This window comes from Dermacentor andersoni, chromosome 9, assembly GCF_023375885.2.
Source record: "Dermacentor andersoni chromosome 9, qqDerAnde1_hic_scaffold, whole genome shotgun sequence".
In the NCBI taxonomy this organism is placed as follows: Eukaryota; Metazoa; Arthropoda; class Arachnida; order Ixodida; family Ixodidae; genus Dermacentor; species Dermacentor andersoni.
In genome coordinates, this window is record NC_092822.1 from 81,841,815 (window position 1) to 81,869,780 (window position 27,966).

Below are 27,966 nucleotides of genomic sequence, written 5' to 3' on the forward strand. Positions count from 1 at the left end.
GCAGCGCAAATGAGTACCTCCCAATGCGAGTGCAAAGGCAATAATGAGCAATGAGACTTACAAGTACCACGAGTTAATTTCATTTCGCTCAACACTTGATGCGTGAAATTGTAACGATGGATCAAAGTTGTATAGTTGAACATTGGAGCCTTGGCAGAGTACTTGCACTACGACAGTAAACGTATCTGGAGAGCAGATACGGAGTATTTGGGCCACACTCCATACCTATTCACAACACGTTTGCTTGGGGCGCCAACACTTACGCAAAGAGTACCAACGCAAAAAGGAGCTGCAACAGCCGCAACAGTTTTATTCAAGCACCAAATTTCCGCCCCTTTTCGAACTACAAACATGTTCATTTGCAACTTGGAATAGCGCTAATACATCAGAACTGAAGAATTGGAAAAGCTCCAAAAGGAGCCGACGTGACGAACATTTCGGAAAGTATGTCGCCCTTTAATACTTTCAAAAAACCTCTTGTAAAAGTCACAATAAACGGCGAGGGTGTTATAACACGGTTGCGGAAGATTAAAAACGAGACATAAAATGAGCACTATGATTAAAAAGTGGAGATTGTTTTTTCGAAGGAAGAATATATATTGCGTCGAGTAATCAAACGGGTACCAAGGTAGGAAAGCGCCGTGGGCACTATCGGTGTAGCACCGTCATGAAATTGGGTACTTTTGAGAGAGCTAGAATGATGCGCTCGAGTACGATGAAAACCAACAAGGAAGTAATTTTAGGGAGCAGGAAATTTTAGAAGGGGTACAATTTGTTGAAAACAACCATACATGACCTGTATTAATGGACGGCGTTGTCATGGCGGTACCTGGAACGCCTAATGCGGTAGCTCGATGTTAGAAGTCTGCTAATCCGGATGGACAGGACAAAATTTGCAGCTAAGTCACATAATGGTCTGGGAAAAGCACGAAATGTTTTTTGACGAGAAGTGTGGCTCATTATTAATCGTAGCTGTTTGAATTCACGAATACGTATGAAATGTTCGCACGAACGTTTTTGGAGGTGAGGCAGTGGGGCAGTTGCATATGTATAGGAAGAGACAGGGGCTCTCACTGGCGCCTTAGACGTCCATGACATCAGTAAGGCTGAGGTAGCTGCAAATGAGGGCCAGGAGATCGACGTCGAGATCGTCGAGCGTGGTTCTTCCCAGTTGGTCGCAAGTTACTCTCCTCCTGATGACGCCCGTGAGGATGAAGTAATTGGCAGCCAGACGCTTACGAGCGTCCTCGACCTTTTCCTTCGCCTCCTTGTCGGTGAGGCTGAAGTTCTCGCACAGCATCAACGGCACGGAGTATGAGTACTGCAGGGTCTCGAAGGCTAGGGCATCACTCTTCTGCATTGACCCGTAGACGAACCGGATGGCTTGGTTCACAAGCATCTGCGTATCGGAGAAGGTGGAGTTTGTCACTGAGATGTGCAGAATCCATGGAAAGGCCCTCAGTCCGAAGTGCTTAATTTCTTCACTCTCGCAGTGCAGAGCATAAGCACTCGATTGTGTACCATCACATCGAGAGTAGAAGTTAGGTTACAGACGGGTTAATTGATCCAAAAATATTTGCAATCGTACTCAAGAGGTGAAACAGGCTCACCATGTTACGCCTCAAAGATTCCTTGATGACATAGTCACTGGCGCGGTTGTCATCGCCAACAGCCACGCTGACTACTACGAGAAAGCGATTGCGGAGAATGGCCTCCTTCAGCTCGCGGCAGACAGACCGCAACTGGGTCCAGTTGTCAACGCCGCTGTCCATGAGGTCGATATAGAGCAGGTTCATCGTGCGGTTCTGCTCTACCATTCGTCCGAGTGCCTTGACGGCCCTCCTCCTGAAGGTCATGTTGGAGAGGAATAACCTCTTGACGCTCCTATTATCTTCCAGCGACCGAAGGATGCTGACAGCGTTGGCTTCAGATACAGCAACATCCAGTTTCAGCTCTCTGCATAGATAGAAAAGGCATTGTTCATATGCTAAGGGATGAATGTGGTATATACCCAGCTGCTAGAAAAAGGCCTCGCGGATATAACGCGCAAAATTCCCATTAGATAACCATTTCGTTACAAACGATGACCCTACGAACGAGTGTTCCAATTGCTCGAGAATGCAGTAACCAGGAGGCTGAAACACCTAAACGCCGTGGATGAAACATGCGAGAGCTCTGCGTATCGACCGGTCGTTTCTCTCCACGTCGAGCTAGCTTGTGACGGAATGCCGGGGCCAAGATCTGTTGGGCCCAGCTTTTGGCTTTCCAGCTTGTTTCCTTGCTTCATGTTGATGCCCAGCGACGAGGTGGCAGCTAATGCCGATAGAAATGCTGTGATGTCTGATGCGTGCAACATGGGGTGGCATGAAAATAGGCAGGAGTTACTGGAAAAATCTACCACGGCGTGCAGTTCATAAAGAGAGTTTTTTTCGAGAAATACTGTTACGGGGATGTTAGGAGTATAAACTGACTGTACTTACCATACATATAGAAGTAATCAAGGTAGTTAAGATTGCTGAACAAGAACACTCAGCAGCGAGCGTCTCACGATCTTCCTTTCTCTTTTATCCTTCCCCAACAATAGAAAGCTTCTGGACGTTAGGTATTCTGGTGTATCCAAGCAGCGCATGCTATGAAGCATGCAAGGTCAGTCGTTTTACAGAGCTTGTGGTAATTCGAAGGCGGGTAATTGTTCACTGCACGTAACGTTTAGTATGTATCATGGGAGAAACCCTACGTCTGCATACTAACTTGAGGGATGCCTGTTCGTTTGCTTATTTTGGCATTCTTGAATAGGCGCCCTATGGAAGAGGGCTTTGAAAAAGACTCGTTTGATGCAGAATACTGCACAAAAATTATATGCATTTATAATCAATTATAGTTGCTCCTAGTTTTGTAGTTGAGCAAATAATTCCTTCATCTGGGAGAAGTCGAAGAATTCTTCCTCCATTTTGTAGTTGCGGAATTATTTCTTCACTAATTTAGTCATGGTAATGAACGAAAACCTTTAACGGAGTGGCATTGATTACTTCGTTTCTGTGCGCGTACAAGCATGGCTCTGTAATGGTTATGCATAGAGTATAGACAACATCTAGGGGGACATAACCCTGAACTGCCTGCAAGCGAGTATTGTTATTCAACGGTAGTCATGACAAAAGCAAGGATAGATACCTGAGGTACTTCGTCTTGCCGAGAGCCTCAGGCAGGTATCGGATCACCGATGGGATTGTGAATTCTGTGCAGTCCAAGGTGAGTGCGTTAACTTGGCGGCTTGACACCAGGGTGTCCAGAAGGATTCTGGCGTCCTCGGGATCGCGCCTGTCCAGGTCAAAGTAGGTGGAGGCCGCCCTGCACAAGTGGTTTCCCTCGGCGAAAACGTCCCCGTCCGGGTTCACCCAGCCCAAGACCAGACGAGAGGAGAGGTCGAGTTCCCGGATGGTGTCGAACACAGGGGTTAAGTTTGCTGGGCACACCAAGTTAACTGCGAATGTATCCAGTGTGGTGTTCACCTGCGGGAGGCACATAGGCGCTGAGGAAGAGCTAGTTGCAGTCTTCGAAGAAAAGTGAATGTGAAAAGTGAAGCCACACCGATGGAGAGATTTTGCAATCGGTGCACGAAATACGGGACTTTCGGTTTTAACATTGGGCTAGGCGAAGAATATGACACGGATGTGCGTAAATTGTACTGGTTGGCGTTGCGAGAGCAGTTTGAAATAAATGCCTTAGAGGAGGTGCTGCCTCAGTTAATATATTGAGGATTTCTATACGGGGGCCTTCTGGTGCAATGCATAGCGCGAGTAATACTGAGCTTTCCCTGTAGTAGCAATGCCGAATTCATGATTGAAAATCGTATTATGGTATTACCCATTTTGAAAGCATGTGAATTATTCCGGGGTGACACGTTGCTAGTGCTGGGCAACGTGAAAAAAATCGTGAGCCATTCTACTCTGAAGTTGGGTGACCAGCGAAGCTGTGTGGCACACGACAAAGGGGCAACTGAATTGAGGAAAAGTACGAACACGTTGTCTTGATCGATGGTCCTCTTGACGGAAGGCATGCACACATTTCTGTAGATCCACGTGCGCGTTATGCGTTTGTTATATCGCATTCCTGTTTGCATTTCGCTATATATTTAGGCAAGGAATTGCAGACCGATTGTCCTTGGGCCAGTGCCGCCAGCGCTTTCGCAGAGGTAGGGCCGTATGGGAACGCTGGCATGATGATCGGCATCGGAGACAGCCGCCGTAAAAGCGGTAAAAGGTAAAAGCGGGAGCCAATGGTTCGGCAAGTTGACTCGTCTTTTTAAGGCGACCTATGCTTTCCTCAGCATAAAATTACCCATCCCTATATATACTTTGCCGAGGAAAGCATATGTCACCGTGAGACTTGCAAGTCCACTTGTGAAACGATGGCTCCTGCTTTTACCTTATGGTTTTGCTCAAGCATTAGCTGAACGCTTGAGTTAGGCACAAACGACCATGTCTAATATGAAAAAAAAAAAGATGGCAACTATAGCCTCGATGAAACTACAAGATCTCGCAGGTAACTGAACAAAACATTTGGAAAGCGACAACGACTGCAGGTAATTAAAGCAATGCAACAGGTTCTCCATGGCGTATGCTCTTCGCCGATGCTCAGCAGTTCAACTTTGCTCCAAATTTTTTTGATCCCGAGTTCGTTGGGACCTGTAATCTAACTGTACCGTGTAAACACGTTGACCACAATGTTGAAGGAGAGCACGAGCTTGGGGCTAGGACTACCACATTATCGACGTTTGCGCATTGCTTTTCTATTGTATATTTAAGTAGCTTCTTGAGCCACACTAATGTATCAGACGGTCACACCTTGAAGTAGAAGTGAATTGCGAGCAACTTCTGTAATGCGAAATGACGTACAATGACACACAGTGTGCTCATTTCAACTTTATGCAAGCTGCACACCAGCACTTGCGGGCCTCGCGGTAACTTGATATTCTACCCATTTGGTTCGTTTGTTTCGCCAGCGATCTTTGCTATGTAATCTGTTTTATTTGCTTGTTTGACACGACCCCTTTAATGTAAACTCTTTGCCTAAGAAAGAAAAAGCAGCGGGCAACATCCACCATGCCATGCTCTCCTAGACACATTCTTTTTTTTTGTGAAGGAACACGGCTCTAAACTTGTACACACCACAGCAAAGCTCCGGCAATAAATTTTAAAGCCCGAGGGTGTCCGCGATAACTATGCGGAACGACAATATATTTGAGGAGCTCGATATTATTAAACACGTCCCGCACAAACGTGTTCATTGAGGCTAAAGGCTGAACTGGAAAGATTCACGATACAAATTGAAATGCCAGGCTCGTCATTGCTGAGTAATGTATCTGGTGTTATTTTGCACTGCTATCACTACAAAGTTGACTGGTTATACGACGCTTAAACAGAAAAGCTTGAAGTAAAAATTAAGCTTTGGTTCTTTACAGGTGTGCTTTCAGCTGTTTTGAAACTGAATTATGAGGGTACATTGCCAGTAAGGTCGTGTTATCACGCGTATGGTGTTGATGAAATCTTGGAGCTCTAAGCTTTCTCGGGGACGCATGCGCTTGATTGGCCCCACATGTCAAGCACTGAGCTAGATGTGAATTGTATTTAGTGGGAAGGTCAAAGGAGCGCTTTTGATATTTAATGCAATGGCTCGGAAGGAGCGTGCTATAATCAACATCGAAGGTAGACATTCGATGACAACTGAACCGAAAAACTTGCAACATTTCTTACAATACATGCATGCAGTGCAGTATATCGTAGAGACGATAAGTAACTAAATGTCTACTTCGTTTACTCTGAAACCTTTGTCTACCATCCACCTCCCCACATTTTTTTCTTTGCAATATAGGCAATTTTTTGAGGGTATAGGCAAAACTAAGTTGCAGAGGGCTGCAAGAATTTGAAACTTATTTGTCCTCTAAACAAAAGCTCAGATTATCTTGTATTTCCGTAGCAATCGCACTAATTCTCAAAGCGAGGATTTACGACACAGGTGTCGTTGCTGGATATCCTGATATAGGATTCCGAGCAAGCAACTTCATGCCGGTTTTTCCTGCTGCACTTTGAAATGCGCTGCTGAACTACCTCGATCACCTTCGTCGAAGAAAAAAAAAACCGATGTTAATGCCGTAATTCACTTAGAAGTTAGAGTATCATGGCGACACTTCAATCTTGGACTGTGGCTCACCCCTAGGGCCTGGAGCATGGTGCACCGTCCATTGATGGAGAACGGATTTTCCTGCAGGTACAGCGCTTGCAGGCGGGTGTCGATGACAAGTTTTTCCGCGGCAGCCGAGGCGAAGACATCGGAGAGATTGCAGTTCGTCAGCGCCAGACTTAGAAGCACACCTACGCCATGACAGTGACATGGCAGGAGAGAATGGGAGAGGGAATATGCAGTGAATATGCAGAAAAATAATTCAATGCACTCTCGTTTTATTCCCCGAAAAACCAGCGACCTGCATGTTGCGAGGTACGCCTGCAGAATTTTTTTGACCGCCTACGTGCACCTAAGGGAAAGAGCACTCTTGCGCTTTTGTTTCATCGTAGTTGTGGGAAGAATGCCGTTGAGAGGTGGACGCATAGTGTTTACACCGCGCGTGTAAAAGTGAACCAGGCAATCTCGCGTGGGCCTGGAATGCAGTGGCCCTAGAATAGGGGCAGGCAAATAAAAAAAAGAACATTCGACTAGCATCTCTGATCACCCTTTACTAGACAGGGTGTACCACCTACCTTTGGCCAGGGTTAAAAAAAAATGCAAATGACACGTAGCTGGACAGAACAAAGGTAATGTCTGCCGTCGCGTGGAGTTGCTCGAACTACTTTGTTCATTCCGCCTAATTAAATAATTAGTCTTCATTAACCAGCTGCTCTAATATAAAAATTAGATGAGAAGTGTTAAGAAGAACACTGTAGAGCGGCATGTAAAACTCGCTACATAGCTTCGCTGTTCAAGGCACGATACATAAATACATACAGCGTTAAAGAAGCCAGCAAATACACGCAAAGTGCTTCGAGCAGCTAGTCACGCGGCAATGTCTCGTCCATTTGTGGGCTTGTTTTACGATTTTCTTGATTTACTCGGGAAATTCAATTAATTCAGTAACGGCTCCGCCACGTAAAGGGCCTTCGTGGTTGTTCGGAATACTTTTTCGCGAAGCGATGTCAGACGCCAAGACAGATTTTTTGCGACACGGTGCCCTGAACGCTATCGCGTTGAAATTATCACAGTATTTACTCCACAACATACCGACAGACTCGAAACGGTGAATTGGGTAAAAGAAATGGGAGGGTAGATGTTTTGCCATGACCAATACATTCACCTCTATTCTATGCTAGAAAGGTTAGTCGAAGCTACACAGGAAAAGTTTCATAAACCACAGAGTTGCACAACCAAAGTAGGACCAATGGCGATGCAGCAAAATAAGCGCGAGCGCTGGTCACTCCGAAGCGCTTACCAGCATACTTGAGTGCAATTTGGTCCGCCTTGGTCGTGGCATAGCTAGCATAGCGGTCTCTGGCCGTTCCGCACGCAGTGAAGCCCTAGCAAGCCGGACGCCTAACAAGGGGCCTGCTTGTACCAGTAGGTGTCCGGCGGTGGGGAGCGAACCACGCAAACTGCCGTAACCGAGTACAGCAGCTAATGCTAACTGAGACAGTAAGTTGGACGCTATGGTAACTGAGCATATTACCAGGTGTTTATCTCTGCGTGACAAAGACACCAAGTTTTTAATGGTAAGACAGACTCACACTCTCACCACTTGTACTACTCACTCCATCACATGATCCCATGCTCTGCACCATTAACCACTTGTTCGAAAAAATCCAGTTGTCAGTCTGCGCTCGTATCTTCAACTTCTTTTTGATCTTTCTCCGGCTTGCGCTGGCCACCCCTAGGAATATGTACGCCAATTCGGTGCCACTCCATGAAATAGAAGTTTCCCCAGGCACTGGAGCGGTACATAAAGACACATAGCGGTGCAGGCCACACTCAATGCGCCAAGTGAAACGGCACATGGATTGCACAACACTCTTTTAGGAACATTCACCCTAGAAGCATAAAAAACTTCCGCACTCGCCAACTATCACTGAAATTGAGCTGCGCCTACGATTTCGCAACCAGTAGTATAAAATTTTCCACCCATAAGGGTACCGGTTTGTCCGGACTGAGAACTTTACGCTAAGGACTAAGAAAGCTTTAAGCCACACGACAGCGGGCTCGTATTACACCTGCAGGGCGAAAATCCGTGGCTGAAACTTAATCTGGACCACAGGCTCTGCCCTAAAGAATCTGACAAGAGATCAGTCACGATTGCTATTAGTGCTTAGCCTGCAATTTTACTGCCATGCGTCGCAGCTGCCACGTTAGCTTACCGCAAGATATGCCCAAAAAAGAATGAACATTCATTTTTACTTAAAATGATGTTACTCCTCTAAAATAACGTTAACGCATGCAAAAAAAATGTTTATTGTGTATCGTCGCTTGTAACTTGCGCGCACAAGTAAGTGTCGATGCTTGCCTCCGATAAGGTTGGCGTAGGCTCTCTGCAACGGCAGATCCGTCTTGGGGCAGTTCGCGAAGCTGAGGTGCTCGAGGCGGCTCGTCGGTGAAGGTGGCGCCGCGGTCGCACCCCGAAGAGTGGCCGGAGACGGCGGACGTCGGGTTAAGGCGGCGGCCATCGCCCTGATGTCCGGGGCAGCGATGAAGCACGCGTTGACAGTCAGTGTCCGCAGGCTGACGCTCTGCACAGCTGCCTTCAGCAGAGCTGACGGATTAGCGGTTCCCCCGCCAGAGACCTGGCGGAAAATTAGGCGAAGCCAAGGCATTCAGGCACAACGGACAGTACTTGGTATATGGTGGCTCGCGATGCGCGATCGAAAATGCAGCTTGACTGAATCGCAGACAAGCTGAAGGATCGCGCGCGCAGATTGTCGAGGGGGGCAAGTTAGAGATTAAAACCGGATATGTCTAACAAACATTGCCGTTCTTTATATAACACGTGGAAACGAAGCAAAAGTTACCTTTTTTTGGGAAATAGACTGCCGTACGAGAGAACTTTAGTTAATTCCCTCGAAACAAATGAATTCATCCCACCACTATTGCGATTGGCTAATCCGCATGAAGCAGTGCGCGCGGTACTGCACGCGTGTTGTCAGAGCTACTGGTCTGAAAGATCGCAAACCGAATCAGCAGTGTGGCGTCTACCGAAAATAAAGGCGTGTTTAAGCGAAACATAGCCGCATGTGCGTGTTCTCAGCACGTCAGAAATAAATTTTGGCCAGAAGAAATTTCGGAAGCAGTCGCGTGTATATCACATTCATTACAATCACCGCAGCCTATTACCTCTTAAATGCACGCGGCAATAACAGGCGTGAAGAACAGTTCCAAGTAGTGGCTAAAAGCTTGCCAAGTGCGGCAGCAAGGTGGGGGGGAAGAGGTTATGGCCAAACGCTCGTATGTATGCGTTTAGGAAAATGGGTAAGCTAGTTGCAGTACCCTGGCTGCACCACGGTCGACACATAGACATGGTCGTAGAGAGAGAACCACGTGGGATCGAGTGGCGTGCGCAGTGGTTTGCCGGTTCTCCGGTCACCTACTGAGATGGTCTGAATAAATTTGGTTTCTCGTTTGGGTCTAACGTCTCTCCTGCGTTCGGCTTCCTCCGAGGTCCCACAGCGCGTCGACCCGACGTTTCCTCCGCGTTTCAGATGCTTCAGCATTTCTATGCCTACCCAACGAGGAAAGCCCGTAACGTAAGACTATCGTTTTCAACATAGAGGCCTCAGGAGCGAGCGAATTCGCATTCATGCTGCTTCTCGCTTTAACGCTAACTAAGCGGCGAGAACACGGCGCACACGAAGCTATCAGCACCCAGTGCACTGTCTCCACCGCAGACCGCTTTCAAGATATGGCGCGCTCGTTTCGCGGCAACGCGAACTGAGCGGTGAGAAAAACGCGCCCGTGCTGCCGTGCCATACGTAGCCGGAGTACGATTGATCACGATGGATTATGGTTTGACACAGGTGGATAAGGCGATAAAGGGCACTAACGGCTTTGATAATCCGAGCGTCATCAGCGCACCTAACGGCGCCACCTACATTACTTTGCTTGCATCATCAATTCACCATGCGCCGCCGTCCGCAGCAGTTCAGGTCGCCGCAGCGCTGTGGTTTGTACTGGTTGGACTAGGTCTCATAAGATTGACGATACCGGCCTGCGTGGAGATTTGGAGTATAAGTCTGTATAAGCATTGCACCAGGTGGTCGAGTAGTTTCTACGCGATTTTTTTTTTTTCGAGGGCGGGCATGTCGATTGAGCAGCTATATACGGCAGTTCTCCAGGGCCAAGGCACATTTGACCCCAGGAAAGCTGGTTCTTCGGAGGCCCCACAATAGCGTTCAGAAAGGCGCCAGAGGGAAAGCGAGACGCACTAAAATGAGCAGCTAACCAGCAAGCGAAGTGGAACGTAAAATTACAGCGTTCCTGTCCACATTTGTGCATCCATGTTATTGTCTTCTGCTCCGTTCAAGTCGCATGCGCCTTTATGCTCTCAACCTCGTGGTCTTTCAGAAACGAGGATAAACTTGCTCGTCGGAAGTAGTGTGTTGAGGTCTGGGCACCCTCGTAAATGGTAGTGGGAAGTCCGGCGCTTGTGATGTCCACCCTCGAGTAGAAACAGGTGCGACGTACATGGCTTGCGCAACACCGCTCTGCACTATCACTTATATACTGGCACCTTGGGACGTCAGGATATTGACACGAAAGCTTGTGGAGCCAGTGGTGAGGGAGGAATTGAACCTGTGCCATGCGCCGGGGCTTGTGAGTTTCATAACGGGAAACGGGATCGAATGTGCTGGAAGGCTTCAATGAGAACCGAGTTTGCATCAGTGTATCGTGCATTTTGTTATAAATAAAAAGGACGTGTTCGTCAAGCCCAAATTTCTTGATAGACCTTACTCCATAAAACTCGTGGCTAAGATGCAACTGCTTATGGGATTGGATTTTGCTTGGTCCTTGGAAAGAGCATGGTCACTTGCGCAAGGTTTGACTTTCATACTAGCGGGCTTGTGAAGTAGGCAATATTCACCCTAAAGACTACTTTCAAATATGTTGAGTGTTTAGTTTAGTAACAAATATAAATATTCCTATGTGTTAAGGATATTCACATTCCCTGCATAAAAGACATTTCTGCATGCACGTGAATATTTTGGTTGAGGTCCAGTAATTGCGCATACGAATGTGCTGCACATTTGGAAGTAGCGTATGCTTGAAGAAAAAAATCTTCAGTATTTCGTAGTCTCGCTATTTGCAGTGAACGAGAAAACTGCAATTATGTCCGTAAAAATTCAAAATATTTCTGGAGCAACATTGTAGATGTAAATGCTTCATCTCCGCAAGAGTGCGTAAAGCAAGTCCTGGTTTGCAACAACAACCAATCTTGCTGATGACTGACTGAGCTGCTATTCGGTATTTAACAAATAAAAGGCGGTTTTCTGTGCTTAGCAGATTCTTTCACACGTAAAGAGCCGGAGATGTGCCTAGCGCTGGTGATTATTGAGGAACAAACCGATGAATGGTCAGGCAGGGCCAGTGGTGGCTTGTGCTTACAAACGAGGAAAGCTCATTATCTGAAAAACCGTGCGCATTATCAATCGACCATGAATGGGAAAATGATCCTGGGGTAAGCACCGCTAAAGTGACTCAATTGGAATAACTTTTTGCAATTCTCATTCGAAAAAGCATCTCGATATTTCTTCAGGAAAATTAAACGCGCACTCCTGCAACCAAAAAAAAAAAAATACTTTAGAACAAACCTACAATTATCTCACCCACATCTATTCTTAAGTTTAACCCAACAAATCTCGTGGACACCGCCAATTAGTCTCCCCTTCGCTAATGAGCACTAATCCTTAAGCAAAAATATCCTAGCCAATGGACGAAATTTATACCACCGTTCACTAATTTTCTTGTAAATCATCTGTCCGATGACAAGCTAAAACACAGACAATGCCACAATTAGCACCCAGTTCGGTAATAAAATGTTCGATATCATAAAGACTGCTTAAAACACCTCTATCTTGTTTAAGAGTTCGTTGAACAGAAATGCCAGCGTACCTGTAAGTTTATCTAAATTGAAATGATTTAGAATATTGACTATTTCTCTGTCGTAGATAACGTTGTTATCAATTCCGCATCATTTCGTTGCGACTCTAGCAATGAGGCCTCGACGCGGTAGGGAGGCCGCATGACATGCGGCCCTTATATCGTCCTCGACTGGACGCGTAGGCTGACCAGCGATCGCAACACGAGGTCCTGAAGAGTAGTGGTAAAACGTGGAAAGGTAGGACCCGCGTGTACTTAAGTGGATATATGTCGGTCAGTAGAACGAACATATACAGTGCACCATAAAAAAAAAACCAAACTTATTAAGGAATCCTGAACTATGGGGCCACTGGAGGGAGCATTATAAGGGAGCATTTCTTACAAATTGATTTCAAGCTCTTTGACCTGAAACCGAACACTTACTAACCTGCGTTGTGACGAGATTTACTTACCGTACACGGAGTGTTCAGTAACATACCCTTCCTTTGCTAAATTACGGAAGGCCAGAGACATCAATTACGGTCAGCTACTCGTAGGAAGCGCAAGTTGAAAACTGAGCTCATGGGGTAAACTGCAGGGTGGGTGAAAGAATGACGTGCGAGATTAGCCTGCGCGCGCAGCACCACGCGCCACCGGATCTCCGAGGCTACCGAATGGTAAGGCAACGCCTACTACGCGACGGTGGCCACGTGGCCCCGCCTGCAGCTGCAGGTAGGCTGCGCAGCGGTTGCATGCATAACATGTAAAAGTAACCAGTCATCTACCATGAAATGGAACCTGGGTGCGTTTCAAATTTTGGCGGACCCAAAGTTTGCCAGCGACGCCGGAAGGCCGTAGTGCAAGTCGATGCTGCATCAGTTCCCGACTAGCGGGCACAAAGCTTCAAGGAGACTTGAAACCTGCAGCTAAGGCAGCTATGGTGTAGCGAGCAGAAGACAGACGAGTGGTGTTATGGAGCTGAGGTGTGCTGCGGAGTGAAGGGAGTGAACGAGCTATACCTCATCGATCACTGATGATCATCATCACTGATGGAAGCGAGGGTAAAAGCGTAACTGCAAGTGCTTCCCGAGCACGAGCGCTAACCGACGCCAGCAGGAATGTGTGCGAGTCGTCCTACAGCTGAGGTCTAAGAAGCCGCAGTTCTCTTGCAAATTATATCGCATTTTAGACTAATGAAAAAAAAACATCGTTCTTAGAGATATTTACTTAGGCTTAGTACTTGGCTTGACATCAAGTATTGGACGTGAAGGGTAATTAGGTGCGAAGACGTGATGACGCTTTGCCTCTCGGAAAGATCGGATGGAGAGATTTGCATCAAGTCAGAAAAACAGCTAAAAAAAAGGAGTGCTCGGATATATCTTACCTCAAGTGTCTCGAGGGTAGGGTGCTTACGGACGACGTCCGCAAGGGCGTCGCCTGCACGGGCCACGAGGAGGGGTCGCTGCAACCACAAACTCTTCAACGAGCAGTTGCGGGCCAAGTAGTCGAGGAATGTGGCAGCATCATCGTTTTCGACCTGTGAATGCAAGCCAAAGCGCGCCTGTCCAGACGGCAATTTCGCGCAACACGCGGGAAGACCACAGAATAAGAATCGAATAGTCTGCTATTCAACACGGTGCAAAACCTCGCTATTAGAAATTAAAGAATATTTGTCCCATGCGATTACGTCGAAGGAAAACAAGAGTCAAGACCGATTCCGGTGTAAGAGAACCGGAATCGGTCTCTTACACCGCGGTTGTAGTGCAAGCGATACCGTTAGTGAAAAAGCATAAAATAAGTCGCATATTCTGAATAGTTAGCCGTCGTTGAGTAAGTATATGCCCTTGGGCAGACTACGCGTTCTCAGTGTATTTAGACAAATCTACTTATCATACAGCAATTATGTTTTGGTTCGTTCAAAACGACATGCCGTGCTCTATTGCCCTTAACGCATTAATCGAGCACTGCACTCGTGCTTGTACTAGGGACGTGCTGTTTTTTCCCACCCACTTTAATGTTATCACGTCCAATTTCTGTACACGGCTTCGTTTGATTTGCAATTGTCATTTCAATTACTATTCATTTGTCAACATAATAAATAATGCCTTTAGTTGCCATAATCCATGAAGTTTTCCATGTGAGATTTTTTTTTAGTTATTGGGGTTCAGCATCGGAACGTCACCTCGAATGTTGTTCGAGTAGATGAATTCCCTATTCATACATCCGCAGTTCTTTTAATGATCCCTGTATAGGGATTTTACAGGTGCCGCTAACACCAGCACCAATACACCGGAAACCAGTAAGTATGAAAACGGCACCGAGAATCAGCTTGCAGTTGTACTGATCAACATGTGTCAAACGCAAGCAACTATTTCCTTGGGACAATGCGTCGATACTGTATTTTTTGGCAACGCAAAATTAATTTTACTTTATTTGACGTGGGGAAATAAAAAGTGAACTTCTGAATCGGGAGGAAGCAGGCACCTGACGCCGCCGGCCCCTCGCTCATCGTTACGACGAGATACCAGGTCGCTCAGTGCGGTTTACTTGAAATGTAGAGAAGCAGTGCGAATGCGCGAGCTCCATGAGCCTCGGTCCATCAAGGAATACCCATGTTTAGGGCAGTCATCCATGCACATCTCCCCACAGAAGTTGTACATGGTCAACCGCCCGCGCTGAATAACCGAATGTCAGCATTGACTTCCAGGTTAGCACAGCGTCACCGCCACCACGATGACAAAATATCACGAAAGACGATGAAACTCTACAAGCTTTAGGGTAAGCCCTATAACGTCCTCCCCACACAAGCACGACTGAATAACTCGAGCAACTTTACTTTTCACTGCAGCGAACTGGAACTGGAACCGCGGAGCACCGGGAGGTTTTTTTTCTTTGCTTTGGGAATCGAGCAGCTGGCGAGATATAGTTCAACCACTTGGAATAATTTCGCCCACGCAACCGCATTTTTATTCGGCGCTGCAAGCAATCAAAAAGCCATTCCTAACTTATCCGATCAGCGCTGGCCACAAGAATGTAGCAGTCGGAACCATTCTCTGTGGTTGGAGCAGGTCGCAAACAGATTTTTCTGCGCGCACGCACTTTTCCGAAGTTTTACGAAGAGTTCACGACAGCGGGTGTACGGCCGCAATAGCGTTGCAAATTAACCGCAGCAAAGACGCCGAATGCAAGGGAACGAAGCAAACAGGCTGCTACATTCGTCGTCTTCAGCCAGTAAGCTTACAATAAGATTGCAGCACAGAGCTAACAGATAAACGAAAGCTACAGGTACGCTGCCTCTGGAATATTAACCAATGTTTCACATAGTCCAGTGAATACAGCGGCTGTCACAGCGGCTGGGACAGCCGTGTATGCGGCCGCCATGGCCATTGTAAACAAGTGAGCACAGGTCGATCGGAAGAAGCTCAATGGCGAGCGCTGCCAACTGACCACATAACGACGCCCATGGCTATGGTGCTGAAAAATGCCCACACGTGGGAGGCTACAATTTCGTTTCGCTGCCGCAGCTCCTACACTCGGGTAATTGAACTGTACTGAATCGTGTCCTGCGTTTCTTTGAAGCAATGCTTGCTGGCGGCAACATTTCGGCTTTCCTATTCGGTATTTTTCACCTTGTATAGATTTCACCTGAAATCCGCAGCAGAAGGGGACGCGTCTGAACGATGTTTATTGCTATTGTTCTGAGGCATCAGCTTCTCTGTGCATGAACATCTTTCTACGTCATAAGAAGGCGACTTGTCAGGGAGTCGTTACATGGTATTAGAGAACGAACGACAACCTAAAATAAAGGGGATGACAAATATTGAGCGCAGTACTCCAGTCGCCTTGCCAAGAGGAATGTTCGTCAATAGGACGATTTGCGATTGCGTATTGTGTATGATGCCTTAAAATATATATCAGTTCCTGCATCCGCCCCGCGTACGCAGGCTTATGGTAGAGAACGTGTTACCTATTTGTTTCTTGCAGACATGTGGAAATATTTTACTTCGATAGCATGCGATGTCCAGACACACGAGAGCGCAATTTCGCTTTCGTGTAGTTATTTACTTTTCTATTATTTTGATCACCTCACGGCATAAGGAAATCCTCGCTATCTTATGCGTACCTTGCCGACCATAGAATGCCATTTAACCGCTTAACACTAGATACCATCCATCCTTTTAACAAACTATTCTCCAGCCTCATGGAGGCCTATAACCGTAATTTAGTACGAATTCAGTGAGCGTTATATCACATACAACCACTGAAACTTTCAAGGAAACCGCAGTGAATGACTTAGTACTCCGCATGTCCGTGAAAAATTAGACGCCAAGTGTGCGGCGCCCAATAGTTTCTGCACTGCGATCGGGGGTTGGTGGGGAACCGCGGCGACGTTTGGGAATGGAAACCGCCTCATCGTTTCCAAGAGCGGTGTAGTGTTGGCAACAGTCAACTTAGAGGAAAAATAAATTTGTTGCGTAGAACGAGCTTGCACTGCGCTTTATTTCTGAACGAAGCATGAAACTATCTGAAAACTATAGCACAATTACACCTTCGCTGCCACGGGAACTCTTCGTTGTGCAGGAACTAAGAATAGCTGCGCCACATGGAAGGCGAAGTGTCATGGGCAATTTTTGTTACAGAAGCGCATCCGATACATTTAAGCCACTAACAGGCGAAAAAGGAAATACTGTACATTAAATGTATTTATTAGTTCATATCTTCATGTTGCTCAAATGAAGTAACAAGTGAAATATTGAAGCGTTCCATTAAAAAAACTAAGCAAGATACAGCAGATCAATACTTCGTTGAACAGCTGGTGGAATGTAAATGTAGGCTCAAAAACTGGCATATGGTCCTAGCTGTGACAAGATCAATGTGTATTTGAGATGCACCTTTATGTAGGTGCATAAATAAAAGTATGGAAAGACAGGCTAATATTTGAATTTCTGGTTTTTGCAGATGTGGTGTGTCACTATTGTTGAACTGCCATCTAAACGGTTAACTATGACCGTCGTTGTTTTGATAGACGAGCGGAACCATCCACGGTCTGACGTTATATGAATGAAATGAACATCTTACTAATAAAGGAATGCACGATTGAGACGTGCAAGTACCGTCATGCAACTAGGGGTTGGCAGGCACAGAGACGAGTACGCAAACTATTCGTGCACTTTCAATTTAAAAGGTATTCGCTTCGCTAGAGCTGGCGAAAGAAAACTACATTGTTGTGTAGCGGTTGCGCTGCTACGTATATTTGACCTCGGTTTTTAGAGAGCTTTAGAGTAGGGGCCCCGATATTTTGGGGGGCAAAAAGCTTTGCGGGTTTTAGCGTTGGGGCACGCAGGGTTGAGGAGTTGAGTAGGGCTTTGCGTTTGCGGATAGTCTTGCGCTGGCAGCGCTACTGTGCCGTGAATGAGAAGCTACAAATATACAATATACTATTTTACGATAAGGAGTGTTGACTAGTGTTTTCTCGTGTAATTAGACTTGAGGTTATTTTATTAGCAGCAAGCAATTTGCTGCGCTTAGTTCTGAGTAACGAAATTTACGTGCCTTCACTGGACAAGTTGAGCCATGTGAGGCCTACGAGCCATGAAATTGACAATCGAACTCGGAATCAGCGGCGTCTACCAAATCAATCTTCATTACACACGTTAGTTGATAGAAAGTGATTACCGCAGTCACATCTAGCTCGCGCGTAACCGCGAATCTAGTCCAGTTTAGTGCTGGGTTTGAGCTGCCGCTTTGATGGGTGCAGACATGTTTCTTGACGCAAAGCTTTTGGGGCAGCTTTAGGTGTTCCCGATAAATCGGAAATAGCGTGCCTGACGCAGAACCTAAACGCACTGCGCGCCTCACGCATGCGCAGTGGCTTCAATACAGTTTCTTTGGAGCCCTTATACGGCTCTTTTTTTCCTTTATACATGTGGAGGTGGAAATGGCAGCTTTTTAAGGCACTACAGATCTTTCGGTTGAATACCCGTGTGAACTGAAAGAGTGGCTTGAAATTTGGCTGATGCGGCAGTTGAGTGGTACATAGTGCCAGTGTAGCAAGTAGATAGTGCCAGCTCCGAAAGTTCAATGGCGGGTTGAAACATTGCGCCTGAATTCTGTAATCAGACGCGAAAGGAGTCTCAAATTTATCCCCAGAAGATGAACCAGAACACAACTGGTGTTTCCAGGTTTTCCGGCTGGAGATAAACATTGCGTCATGGTGCACAGACAAGAAAAAGGTTTCCGGTCACTACCAAAGTCAAAAGTTCTTTCGGATAAAGGTGCGCCGTAATTAACTTCGGACTTGGTGGTGAGTCGAGAGCTGTTTGTTTCCGAATATGCTACAGGACCATACGAGTTGGCACACTTGATTACGAGGCAATTTAACGATGCAGCATGCCAGTGAGTAACAATTCAAAAGCACAGAGGCATCTAAGTTCAAATAGAGCATAGCGCGAAACAAAAAGTTGCAAGAATGGTTACCGAGACTTCATCCACGGTGAGATGGATAAGGGAAGTGGTATCTTCCATGTAGCGTCCCAGCGTTAGCGCTACTTCTCTGTCGAAGAACACACGCATTAGGTGCAGCTTGCGAAGAGATGTCAAGGCAGCCAGCGAGCGAGACCATAGGGTAGCTATCGCAGGAGGTACCTGGAAGAATAGAGTGGGGACAGGAGTGATTAAACAGAAAAACGACGTAATTCCATGCACCGATGGACGTCACAAAAAATGAAATTATGGGGTTTTACGTGCCAAAACCACTTTATGATTATGAGGCACGCCGTAGTGGGCGACTCCGGAAATTTCGGCCACCTGGGGTTCTTTACCGTGCAGAAGAAATCTAAGTACACGGGCGATGGTGTTCACGCTGCTGCTACAGAAATGAACAGAGGTGAAACAAGTTCGAGTGAATTTGACGACGTGACGGCAGTAAAACTTCAACCCGTAACCACTATCGAACTGAAGCTTTAGTTCACATCTAAATCCGCGAGATTATGTTGTAAACCACGCGGAGCGTGCTTGTAGTGTTATCGCTGACAGCTAGGTTAATCGGAACTCATTCAGCATTTCCCCCGCTGCTTATCAGCCCATATGTTGTTCCGAAACCGCTCGTCGTAATAGTTGTTCACACGGGGGCACACGGGAGCTGTTCTGTTCGCATGCTCAGCGGATGACCAGCAGGGCCTGTGATCTTTAGCAGAATAGCCTAGGACGAAACGCTGAAATGCACATGTGTGAGCATGCGCCGGCAATCGCTCCTCTCGCATAGGCATCAGTCACACGACGCGGGCCGTCGCGGCCAGCGCTAAATGGCTTGTTACTTCTGTCATCCACGGGTCACGCTCACCTGGCCGAGCATATGGGCGTCGTCGGAGTGCAACTCGAAGTGCTCGAGCTCCCAGGCGCGGGTCTCAATGGCGTTCCAGAAAACCATGGGTTCGACTCTGTTGATAGCCGCGTCCCACACGACGCGTAGGACGCATCTGTGGACAAAAACAGACTGTCAGAGCCGACACTGAATTCGCGAACGAATTCGACAGTCGGGAATGCACTCGGCCTGACCGATAGTTTGGCAAGACGCATCGAAACAAAACCAAAACTTGCCGGAAAGACTGCTTCCCTCAGACCGGCCACCCATCGCCGTAGACGATGCACGATTAAGGGTTCAGTTTTTTATATAACCCGAATAAGATATGCAGAACCCACGCACTGCGGGAATCAAAGCTATGCGAGGCATATTGTAGGTACTGGCTATCGACGTAGTCTGGGGTTCTCCGAATGGTTATCGGATGGGCGAAAGCGCATGTTTAAAGCAAGCAGGTGTGGTTGACGGGAGACTTGCGACTACGGAGGCAAGACTACTACGATAGTATGACGTCGACAGCATACGAAAGTTTACACTTTGTTTCTCCGCGAAGAAACTTGCGATCATAGCGACCTGGGTCGGTCACTATAAGGCGGTACAATGGAGAGATTTAGATTTCGCTTACGCAAATGAGGTTTGGCTGCCCAAGGGGACGCAAACCGCAACCCACGGCTGCGTTTACAAGCGAAGCTTGTATTGTATTGCTTCACTCGTGCGGGCATCGGTGTTGGTGCTGCCGTACGAAAAACCCATGCAGCGCGAAAATTTTAATTGCTTGAAGGGTATCGAGACCACCCCACTCATCCCGATTCAGCCACTGTCGGTTCTTACGCGACCTTTAAAGCGGGTCTTCATAAGCATGAAGTAGACGCAGCGCAACGCACGAGCCAATCACAGGCGTCCCCTCCATCCGTAGGACAGCACACGAGGGTTGGGCCCTCCCGCCTTCTTTCCTCTCTTCATCTTTTTCACCCCACAACCCTTTCCCCGTGCAGTGCTGTTGAGGTGCCCTTGCGAGAGAGTTACGGCACTTCACTTATCTCTCCCACTCTTTAAAATCACTCCGTCCCCCCCCCCCCCATCCGGAAGAGGTAAAAGGGTGTGATCGCGTGTTCGCTCGACTCGCGCCCGCCGTTTTCTGTTTATTCAGGCTCGGCAGTCAGAAGGAGAGGCTCAGATTCGTTCTTTCTGCCTCAGAGCAGGCGGCGTCGAAGGAACGGCAATGGGCCGCGTGTCATGCGTTCGGCGGAAGAACAGGCAGCATTGGATGAACGCAGGCGGGAACTCGCTCCAGAAAGGGCTCGTCGTCGACGTGCCGATAACGCCGTGAGAGAGCGCGAAGCCGACGCGTAACGACAACGAAGAGCCGCTGATTCCGCGCTTCACTTGGACCCCTCTGCACAGTAGTGCAAGGGGGGTGAAAATTTCTTTTGTACTCCTTTGGAGTTCGTTTTTTAGCCCGGCAATTTCCGTACCCCAAATTCGCATGCGAAAATACTAGAACTCACTAATGTAACGCAACATCTCCGTAGCGTTACCTGCTACGAAGAAGTGACTAATAAATTGGAGCCAATCCCGAACGCGGCGCAATATAGTCAAAGCTTTAGTTGCCATGAGGCAAGAAGAGAAAAAACTGACACAATGTAGGGGCAAATGTGTGGCCGAATGCAAACCAGCGCGGGCTCACGTGCCCTTGCAAGTGCCCTGTGATGCGAAGCACCCGTCAGTGGTCTAAATGAGCTCGTTAATTTTGGTACGAGAGAAGCATGAATGCGACGGTGGTTGGACTAAAAAAATTTGGAGGACCTTAAGCTTCGCCTTTAACAGTGGAACGCGATGGCATTCAAAGATCCTTGACTGTTTCCTGGCAACTGTAGGTGATGTAACCATAATGTTTACCGGAGAACAATGGCGGCGAGCGCTACGGACGAAGGTGAGCTTTCTAGTAGAAACGTGGCCTCTTGTCTGGGCCCCGGATGCGCGCAGGCGAGCGCCATCTGGATGGTGCTGCAAGGAATCGAGCGGGACGTGCCACTCCATGAATGGTAGAAACGCTGGAAAGGGTGTTTGCGTTGAAATATCCGCCTAACACAGTTACCTTGTTTTCGTATAGTAAAATTACAGTCCAACGCCATCATGCCTATAGGCTGTGTCTAAGCCATACCTTACAATTTTTCTGACGCATTTTACTTTGAGAAATTCAATTAGTTCGGTGACACCTTTGATCTACACGGGGGCCCTGCGTGGTTCGGTGCGAGTGCTTCGGAACCATTTTTCACTCACGAGACTCCCGGTGTCAGCGTATGGCGCCGGATTTCCTGCGACACGGGAGGATAGTGGTTCCGCCACATCGCACATTGAGTGCGATGGTAGCGTAACGTTGAGAGCATCGGGATGCTCTGCACGGCTGGCGCACTTCTACTGTTGCGATTTTGATATTTTACGTTCCAAAACGATGATCCGATTATGCGCTACGCAGTAGGGGAGGCTCCCGAATAATTTGCGCCACCTGACTATAGCGTGAACCCAATGCACCGGGCGGTTTTGCACTTTGCTTTTGGTGAAGTGCTGTCACCGCGACCAGATTTTATCCAGCGACCTCATGCGTAGCAGTGTAACGTACTTGAGCTAAGCTTCCACGGCGAATGACGCGAGTTTCCGTTTTATGAAACCAGCGGAGACATGAACCTACGTACCACAAGGTATCTGACTAGCCAAACAATGCTTCGCTTTAACGATATAGTTATGCCGAAAGTTTTATAGAAATTTTGTTTTGACCGAAAATGGTTCGTGAAAGAAGCTGCCGGAGATCGATAGGGCAACCCGTTCGCAGCTGTGTGTCTACATGCACTCCGACGAAAGGAGCCCGGAAATTCGAGACTGTTCGCCCAACGAGTAATTATCTTGTCCGTACTCTGGTAAAACAATTGGTAGTGACAACTAGTGAACACTTTCTCAAACTACAGGGATTTGAAGAATTTCAATGGGGCACGAATCTTCCAAACTATAGCGCAAAATTAGAGATCAGGATAGAAGAGGCACATCTGCGATCGCTACTGGCACCTCTATTGCGTTGCGCCCATTTCGTACCGTTTAAAATGGGCAACCTATACCTGAGTTTGCCTCCCCCCATTAATGTTCTTATAGAAATAAAACTTCGATTACATTAACTACTAACGAGCTTAAAGATTATGTCTTAGCAGCGTTGAACTAGAAGTTCAGTAGGGTATGGTGGCTGTTACGTTTCGCCTACAACGCGCGGTAATGCCGGCGCGGATGCAACGTACGCCGGGGCTTTGTTCAAAGCGGCGGACATTTTGGCCCGTCCGACGCCGCCGCAACGCCTACCCGCCAAGCGTGCCCAGGCGTGTTTCAGTGCCACGTGTCTTCGTGTGTGCGTGTGTGTGTGTGTGCCCTCGCTTGTCAAAGCGCGGCAGCCGGGGAGCGGAGTTCCCCGAATGAGGAGCCTGGAGGTCTCTCGGCTCAACTGTTCGCGCCGTCGTGTGGGTGAGGGTTGGCGATGCGTCACTACTCTCGGTTCAGCAGGTCTCTCGGCCCGACAGTTCGCGCCGTCGTGGGCTCCTGCTGCGCCGTCCCGTGACCTTCATCCCGTGACCTTCCCTCCTTCCCTTTTGGACCGCGACGCCGGGAGTATAAGAGCAGCTGCCCCCGGACGCCAAGAGAGAGGCTCCGATTTGTACTGTTGAGTTACGTGCTCTCCCGTCTCTCCACTTCGGTCGAACTGACCGGCCGCTCTTTTGCTATGTTAGAATAAACAAGTTGTTCGGTTACCAGTCTTCTCATGCTTTGCCGGGACCTTCGGATGCTTCCAGTGCCCCAGGCCGCCAGGCCAACGCTACCCTTGGGGCTTGCGACCCATTGGCAATAACGGGCGTCAGCACCGAGACCCCAACAACTCGTGCCAGCGGTGCGATTCCAACATCTGGTTGCCAGCGGTGAGATCGCGACAACGGAGGCCAGCAGCGAAGAGATGCGGTTGACTGTATGCTGAGCAGCACAACGACCATCCGGGAGCAGTGCAACGAGCCCTGTGTGATGACTGGTTGCCTGCAGCGGAACGACTGCGCTGAAGTCTTGGCTGCAAGGTTTGGTGAGTGCGGGACTTTCTTCTTCTGAGTTTTGCCAGGCTTTTGTTAGTGTTAGAAACAGAGCTGGTAATTGTGGTTGTCGTTACTACCGGGTTAGTTTGCGGCAAGACAATAGTAGGCAGTAGAGAAAGCAGCATTCAGAGCAGCCATGGATTTGAAGTCGTTGCGCAAACCGATATTACTGGAGCTTGCAAAAGAGTTGGGTCTGGATGTCTCAGACAAACTCAGAAAACCAGAACTGCTAAGGGCTATTCTTGAGTTAGAAGCTGAGGATGACGAGCTGTCGGAATGCCTTGAGACCATTGAGGAGAGGGAGCTTGAACTTAAAGAACAGAAAGAGAAAGATGAGCGTGAACGAAAAGAACAGAAAGAGAAAGATGAGCGTGAACGAAAAGAACAGAAAGAAAAAGAAGAGCGCGAACACGCTTTGGAAATGAAGCGTCTCGAGGTAGAGATGGAACGCGCTCGTAATGGAAGTCAGGCACACGGTGCAGGAGAACGAGTATTGTTCAAAATGACTGACCTGATGCGGCCGTTTAAGCTTGGAGAGGACATTGGTTTGTTCCTGGTTAACTTTGAGCGAACGTGCGAGAAGCAGGGGTTCTCTCGGGAAACGTGGCCACAGCGCTTGCTCACTTTGTTACCCGGCGAGGCGGCCGACGTAGTCGCTCGCTTGGAGAGAGAGGAGGCAGAGGATTTCGACAAAGTGAAATCGAGTCTGCTAAAAAAGTACCGGCTGTCAGCGGAGGCGTTCCGTCGGAAGTTTCGGGAAAATGAGAAAGGCAAAAGTGAGTCATATACAGAGTTTGCGTACAGGCTTATGTCAAACATGCAGGAGTGGCTCAAAGAAGAGAAAGCGTTTGGTGACCACGAGAAAGTTCTGCAGTGTTTCGGGCTAGAACAGTTTTATAGTCTGTTACCTGAGAACGTGCGGTACTGGGTCTTGGATAGGCCAGACGTTAGTACGGTGGCTAGAGCCGCTGAGTTAGCCGAGGAGTTTGTGACGCGTCGGGCTCGCGGAGCTAAGGACGGTCAAAAGGGTGAATTTGGCTCCAAGTTTGAGAGGCCGAAGTTCACACCCATGAGAGCAAAGGGGGATACACGTAGTGCGGATGCGAGTGAAAGCAGTCCGACCGAACGTAAGGAGACGGCGGCAACCGAAGCCGAACGCAGAAAGCGGTTCGAGACGAGGCAAGCGCGCGTTTGTTATACGTGCCAGAAGCCGGGTCACTTTTCGGCGCAGTGTCCAGAAACAAAAACACAAGTCGTGTTTTTGTCTATATGCAGCACTGACGAGAACATGAAGCTTCTCGAGCCTTACATGCGAGACCTCCTCGTGAACGGGAAAGAGTGCCGAGTGCTTCGCGATTCCGCAGCTACAATGAATGTAGTTCACCCCTCTTACGTAGAACCCGATATGTTCACAGGCGAGTGCGCATGGATCAAGCAAGCAGTGGAAGCTCATAGCGTGTGTCTGCCGGTAGCAAAAGTGCTTATTGAAGGACCTTTCGGAGCACTTGAGACGGAGGCCGCAGTGTCATCTATGCTGCCCCCCCAGTACCCGTACCTATTTTCGAACAGGTCCGATCACTTCCTGCGCGAGAAGGGGCTTTTGTTTGGTGAGGCTAGCGTTCAGGCCTTAACCAGATCGAAGGTTCGGGAGCTCGCTGCAAAGGCGGTAGTTGCGGGGCCGACGTTGTTGAACGATGAGAAAGGGTCAGAGGCGCAGCAAGCTGGTATTCAGAGCACGCCCGAACAGAATACAATTGAGCCTGTAGCGTTAAAGGCAGCAGATACTGGAGAGGAAATTCCCGACACGGGAAAGTTAGAAGAGCTGTCTCCAGATTTGCTCATCGCGCCTACGTCAGACGGACTTAACAGGTTGCTAAAAGTCAGCCGGTCGGCTTTGATAGCCGAGCAAAAGAAGGATGGCAGCCTAGAAAACATACGCTGCATTATCAAGGAAGGTATCGCCAAGAAAAATGCTCGCTTTGTGGAAAGAGGTGGGGTCCTGTACCGGAAGTATCTAGACCGCAGAGGAGTGGAGTTCGATCAGCTGATCGTGCCTCAATGCTATCGTCAGGATCTGTTGCGCTTGTAGCATGGGGGTTCGTGGTCCGGACACCTAGGAGTTAAGAAAACTAAGGACCGTCTCTTGCAGGAGTACTATTGGCCAGGGTGTTTTCGGGACGCAGACCACTTTGTGAAGACATGCGACACCTGTCAGCGGGTGGGCAAGCCAGGGGACAAATCGAGGGCGCCGTTGAAGTTGGTACCTATCATTACGGAGCCTTTTAGACGGCTCGTTATTGATACAGTGGGACCTCTGCCGGTAACAGCCACGGGGTACCGACACATTTTGACTGTGATCTGCCCAGCGACAAAGTTCCCTGAAGCAGTGCCGCTTAAAGAACTCAGCTCAGTTGAGATAGTCAATGCACTACTGTCCATATTTGCGCGAGTTGGTTTTCCTGCAGAAATCCAGTCAGATCAGGGTACAGTGTTTACTAGCGCTTTGACGACAGCCTTTCTCGAAAGGTGCGGGGTAAGGCTGTTACACAGCTCAGTGCACCACCCCCAGTCGAATTCCGTTGAGAAGCTCCACTCCGTCATGAAGCGCGTGTTGAGAGCATTGTGTTTTGAACATCAAACTGACTGGGAGCTGTGTCTGCCTGGAGTGATGTTTGCATTAAGGACCGCGCCGCATGCGGCTACGGGGTTCTCGCCAGCTGAGCTGGTGTACGGTCGCTCGCTGCGATCTCCGCTTCGCATGCTTCGAGAATCATGGGAAGGCAGGGGCGACGACCCAGTCGTGGTAGAGTACGTGCTTAAGCTCCTCGAACGCTTAAGAAGGGCACAGGAGTTGTCAGGTGAAGCAATGGCAGAGGCCCAGCAGAGGGCCAAGGTTTATTATGATCGGACAGCCAGGGCCCGTCGTTTTGAGGTGGGCGATGAGGTCATGATATTGCGCACATCGCTAAAGAACAAACTCGACGTGCAGTGGGAGGGCCCAGCACGGATTGTTCAAAAACTGTCGGACGTTAACTACGTGGTGAGTCTGCCAGGAAAGCGGAAAGCACAGCAAGTTTACCACTGTAATCTGCTCAAACCCTATAAGCAACGGGAAGCAGTGGTGTGCATGATGGTAAACGTGCCCGAAGAGCTTCCGGTCGAGCTTCCGGGACTAGGCTCAGTGACGAACAGGAAAGACACCGATCAAGTCATTAGTGACTTAATAAGTAAAGCATCGCTGTCGCCTGAGCAGAAAACCGAACTACACCAGCTCTTACAAGAGTTTCAAGGTCTGTTCTCTGAGAGGCCTGGTAGGACTTCTGTCCTTACTCATGACATAGAACTTACCTCCCCAGAGCCAGTACGATCCAAGGCGTACCGGGTGTCACCCCGCCAGAGCGATATTATGGAGGCTGAGGTAAAGAAAATGCTACAGCTCGGTGTTATTGAAGCGGGTGAGAGTGATTATACCTCCCCTTTGATTTTAGTTGAGGTACCGGGCAAGGAACCTCGTCCTTGCGTCGACTACCGCAGGCTTAATTCCATCACTAAGGATCAAATTTATCCGATCCCTAACATCGAGGAGCGCCTTGAGAGAGTGAGTAGCGCTCAGTTTATTTCCACCCTAGATCTTGTCAGGGGTTATTGGCAGGTTCCACTTACAGAAGAGGCTAGTAGGTATGCGGCGTTCATTTCACCAATGGGGACATTCCGTCCTAAAGTTTTGAGTTTTGGTTTGAAGAACGCGCCATACTGCTTTTCAAGCCTCATGGATAAAGTGTTGCGGGGACAGCAAGAATTCGCTTTACCGTATCTAGACGACGTAGCGATATTCTCCGCATCCTGGCCTGAGCATATGGCGCACTTGCGGGCAGTGCTAACCCGCCTGCGCGATGCGGGCTTGACAGTCAAGGCTCCCAAGTGCCAGTTAGCACAGGCCGAGGTTGTCTACCTCGGACACGTGATTGGTCGGGGTCGTCGCCGCCCCTCTGAAATAAAGGTGGCCGCTGTGCGAGACTTCCCGCAACCGCGTACGAAGACCGATATTCGGTCGTTCTTAGGTGTCGCCGGCTACTATCAGAGGTACATCCCCAGGTACTCTGATATCGCGGCTCCCTTGACGGATGCTCTAAGAAAGACAGAGCCGCAAACAGTCGTCTGGGATGAGACGAAGGAAAGAGCTTTTAGCGCCCTAAAGAGCGCCCTAACAAGCCAGCCTGTGCTACGATCGCCCGACTACACAAAAGGGTTCGTTGTTCAGTGTGATGCTAGTGAGCGAGGCATGGGCGTTGTACTGTGCCAACGGGAAAATGGAGAAGTATAACACCCCGTCCTGTATGCTAGTCGTAAGCTGACCAGTCGTGAGCAGGCGTATAGCGC

The 27,966-nt window shown here is 48.4% G+C and overlaps 1 protein-coding gene across 1 annotated transcript in view; it reads right to left on the reverse strand.

The window, feature by feature from the left end:
* Nucleotides 1-290: 290 nt before the first annotated feature.
* Nucleotides 291-27,966, reverse strand: part of LOC126528310 (uncharacterized) — a 43,415-nt gene continuing 15,739 nt past the window's right edge. Inside the window, exons 4-11 of the mRNA XM_050176190.2 lie at nt 19,448-19,583; nt 18,583-18,750; nt 13,490-13,642; nt 8,543-8,819; nt 6,211-6,371; nt 3,172-3,509; nt 1,611-1,956; nt 291-1,399 (exon numbers count right to left, since the gene is read on the reverse strand). Of these exons, the coding sequence (XP_050032147.1) occupies nt 1,082-1,399; nt 1,611-1,956; nt 3,172-3,509; nt 6,211-6,371; nt 8,543-8,819; nt 13,490-13,642; nt 18,583-18,750; nt 19,448-19,583 (1,897 nt within the window). The 3' untranslated portion in view covers nt 291-1,081. The remainder of the gene's footprint in view (nt 1,400-1,610; nt 1,957-3,171; nt 3,510-6,210; nt 6,372-8,542; nt 8,820-13,489; nt 13,643-18,582; nt 18,751-19,447; nt 19,584-27,966) is intronic.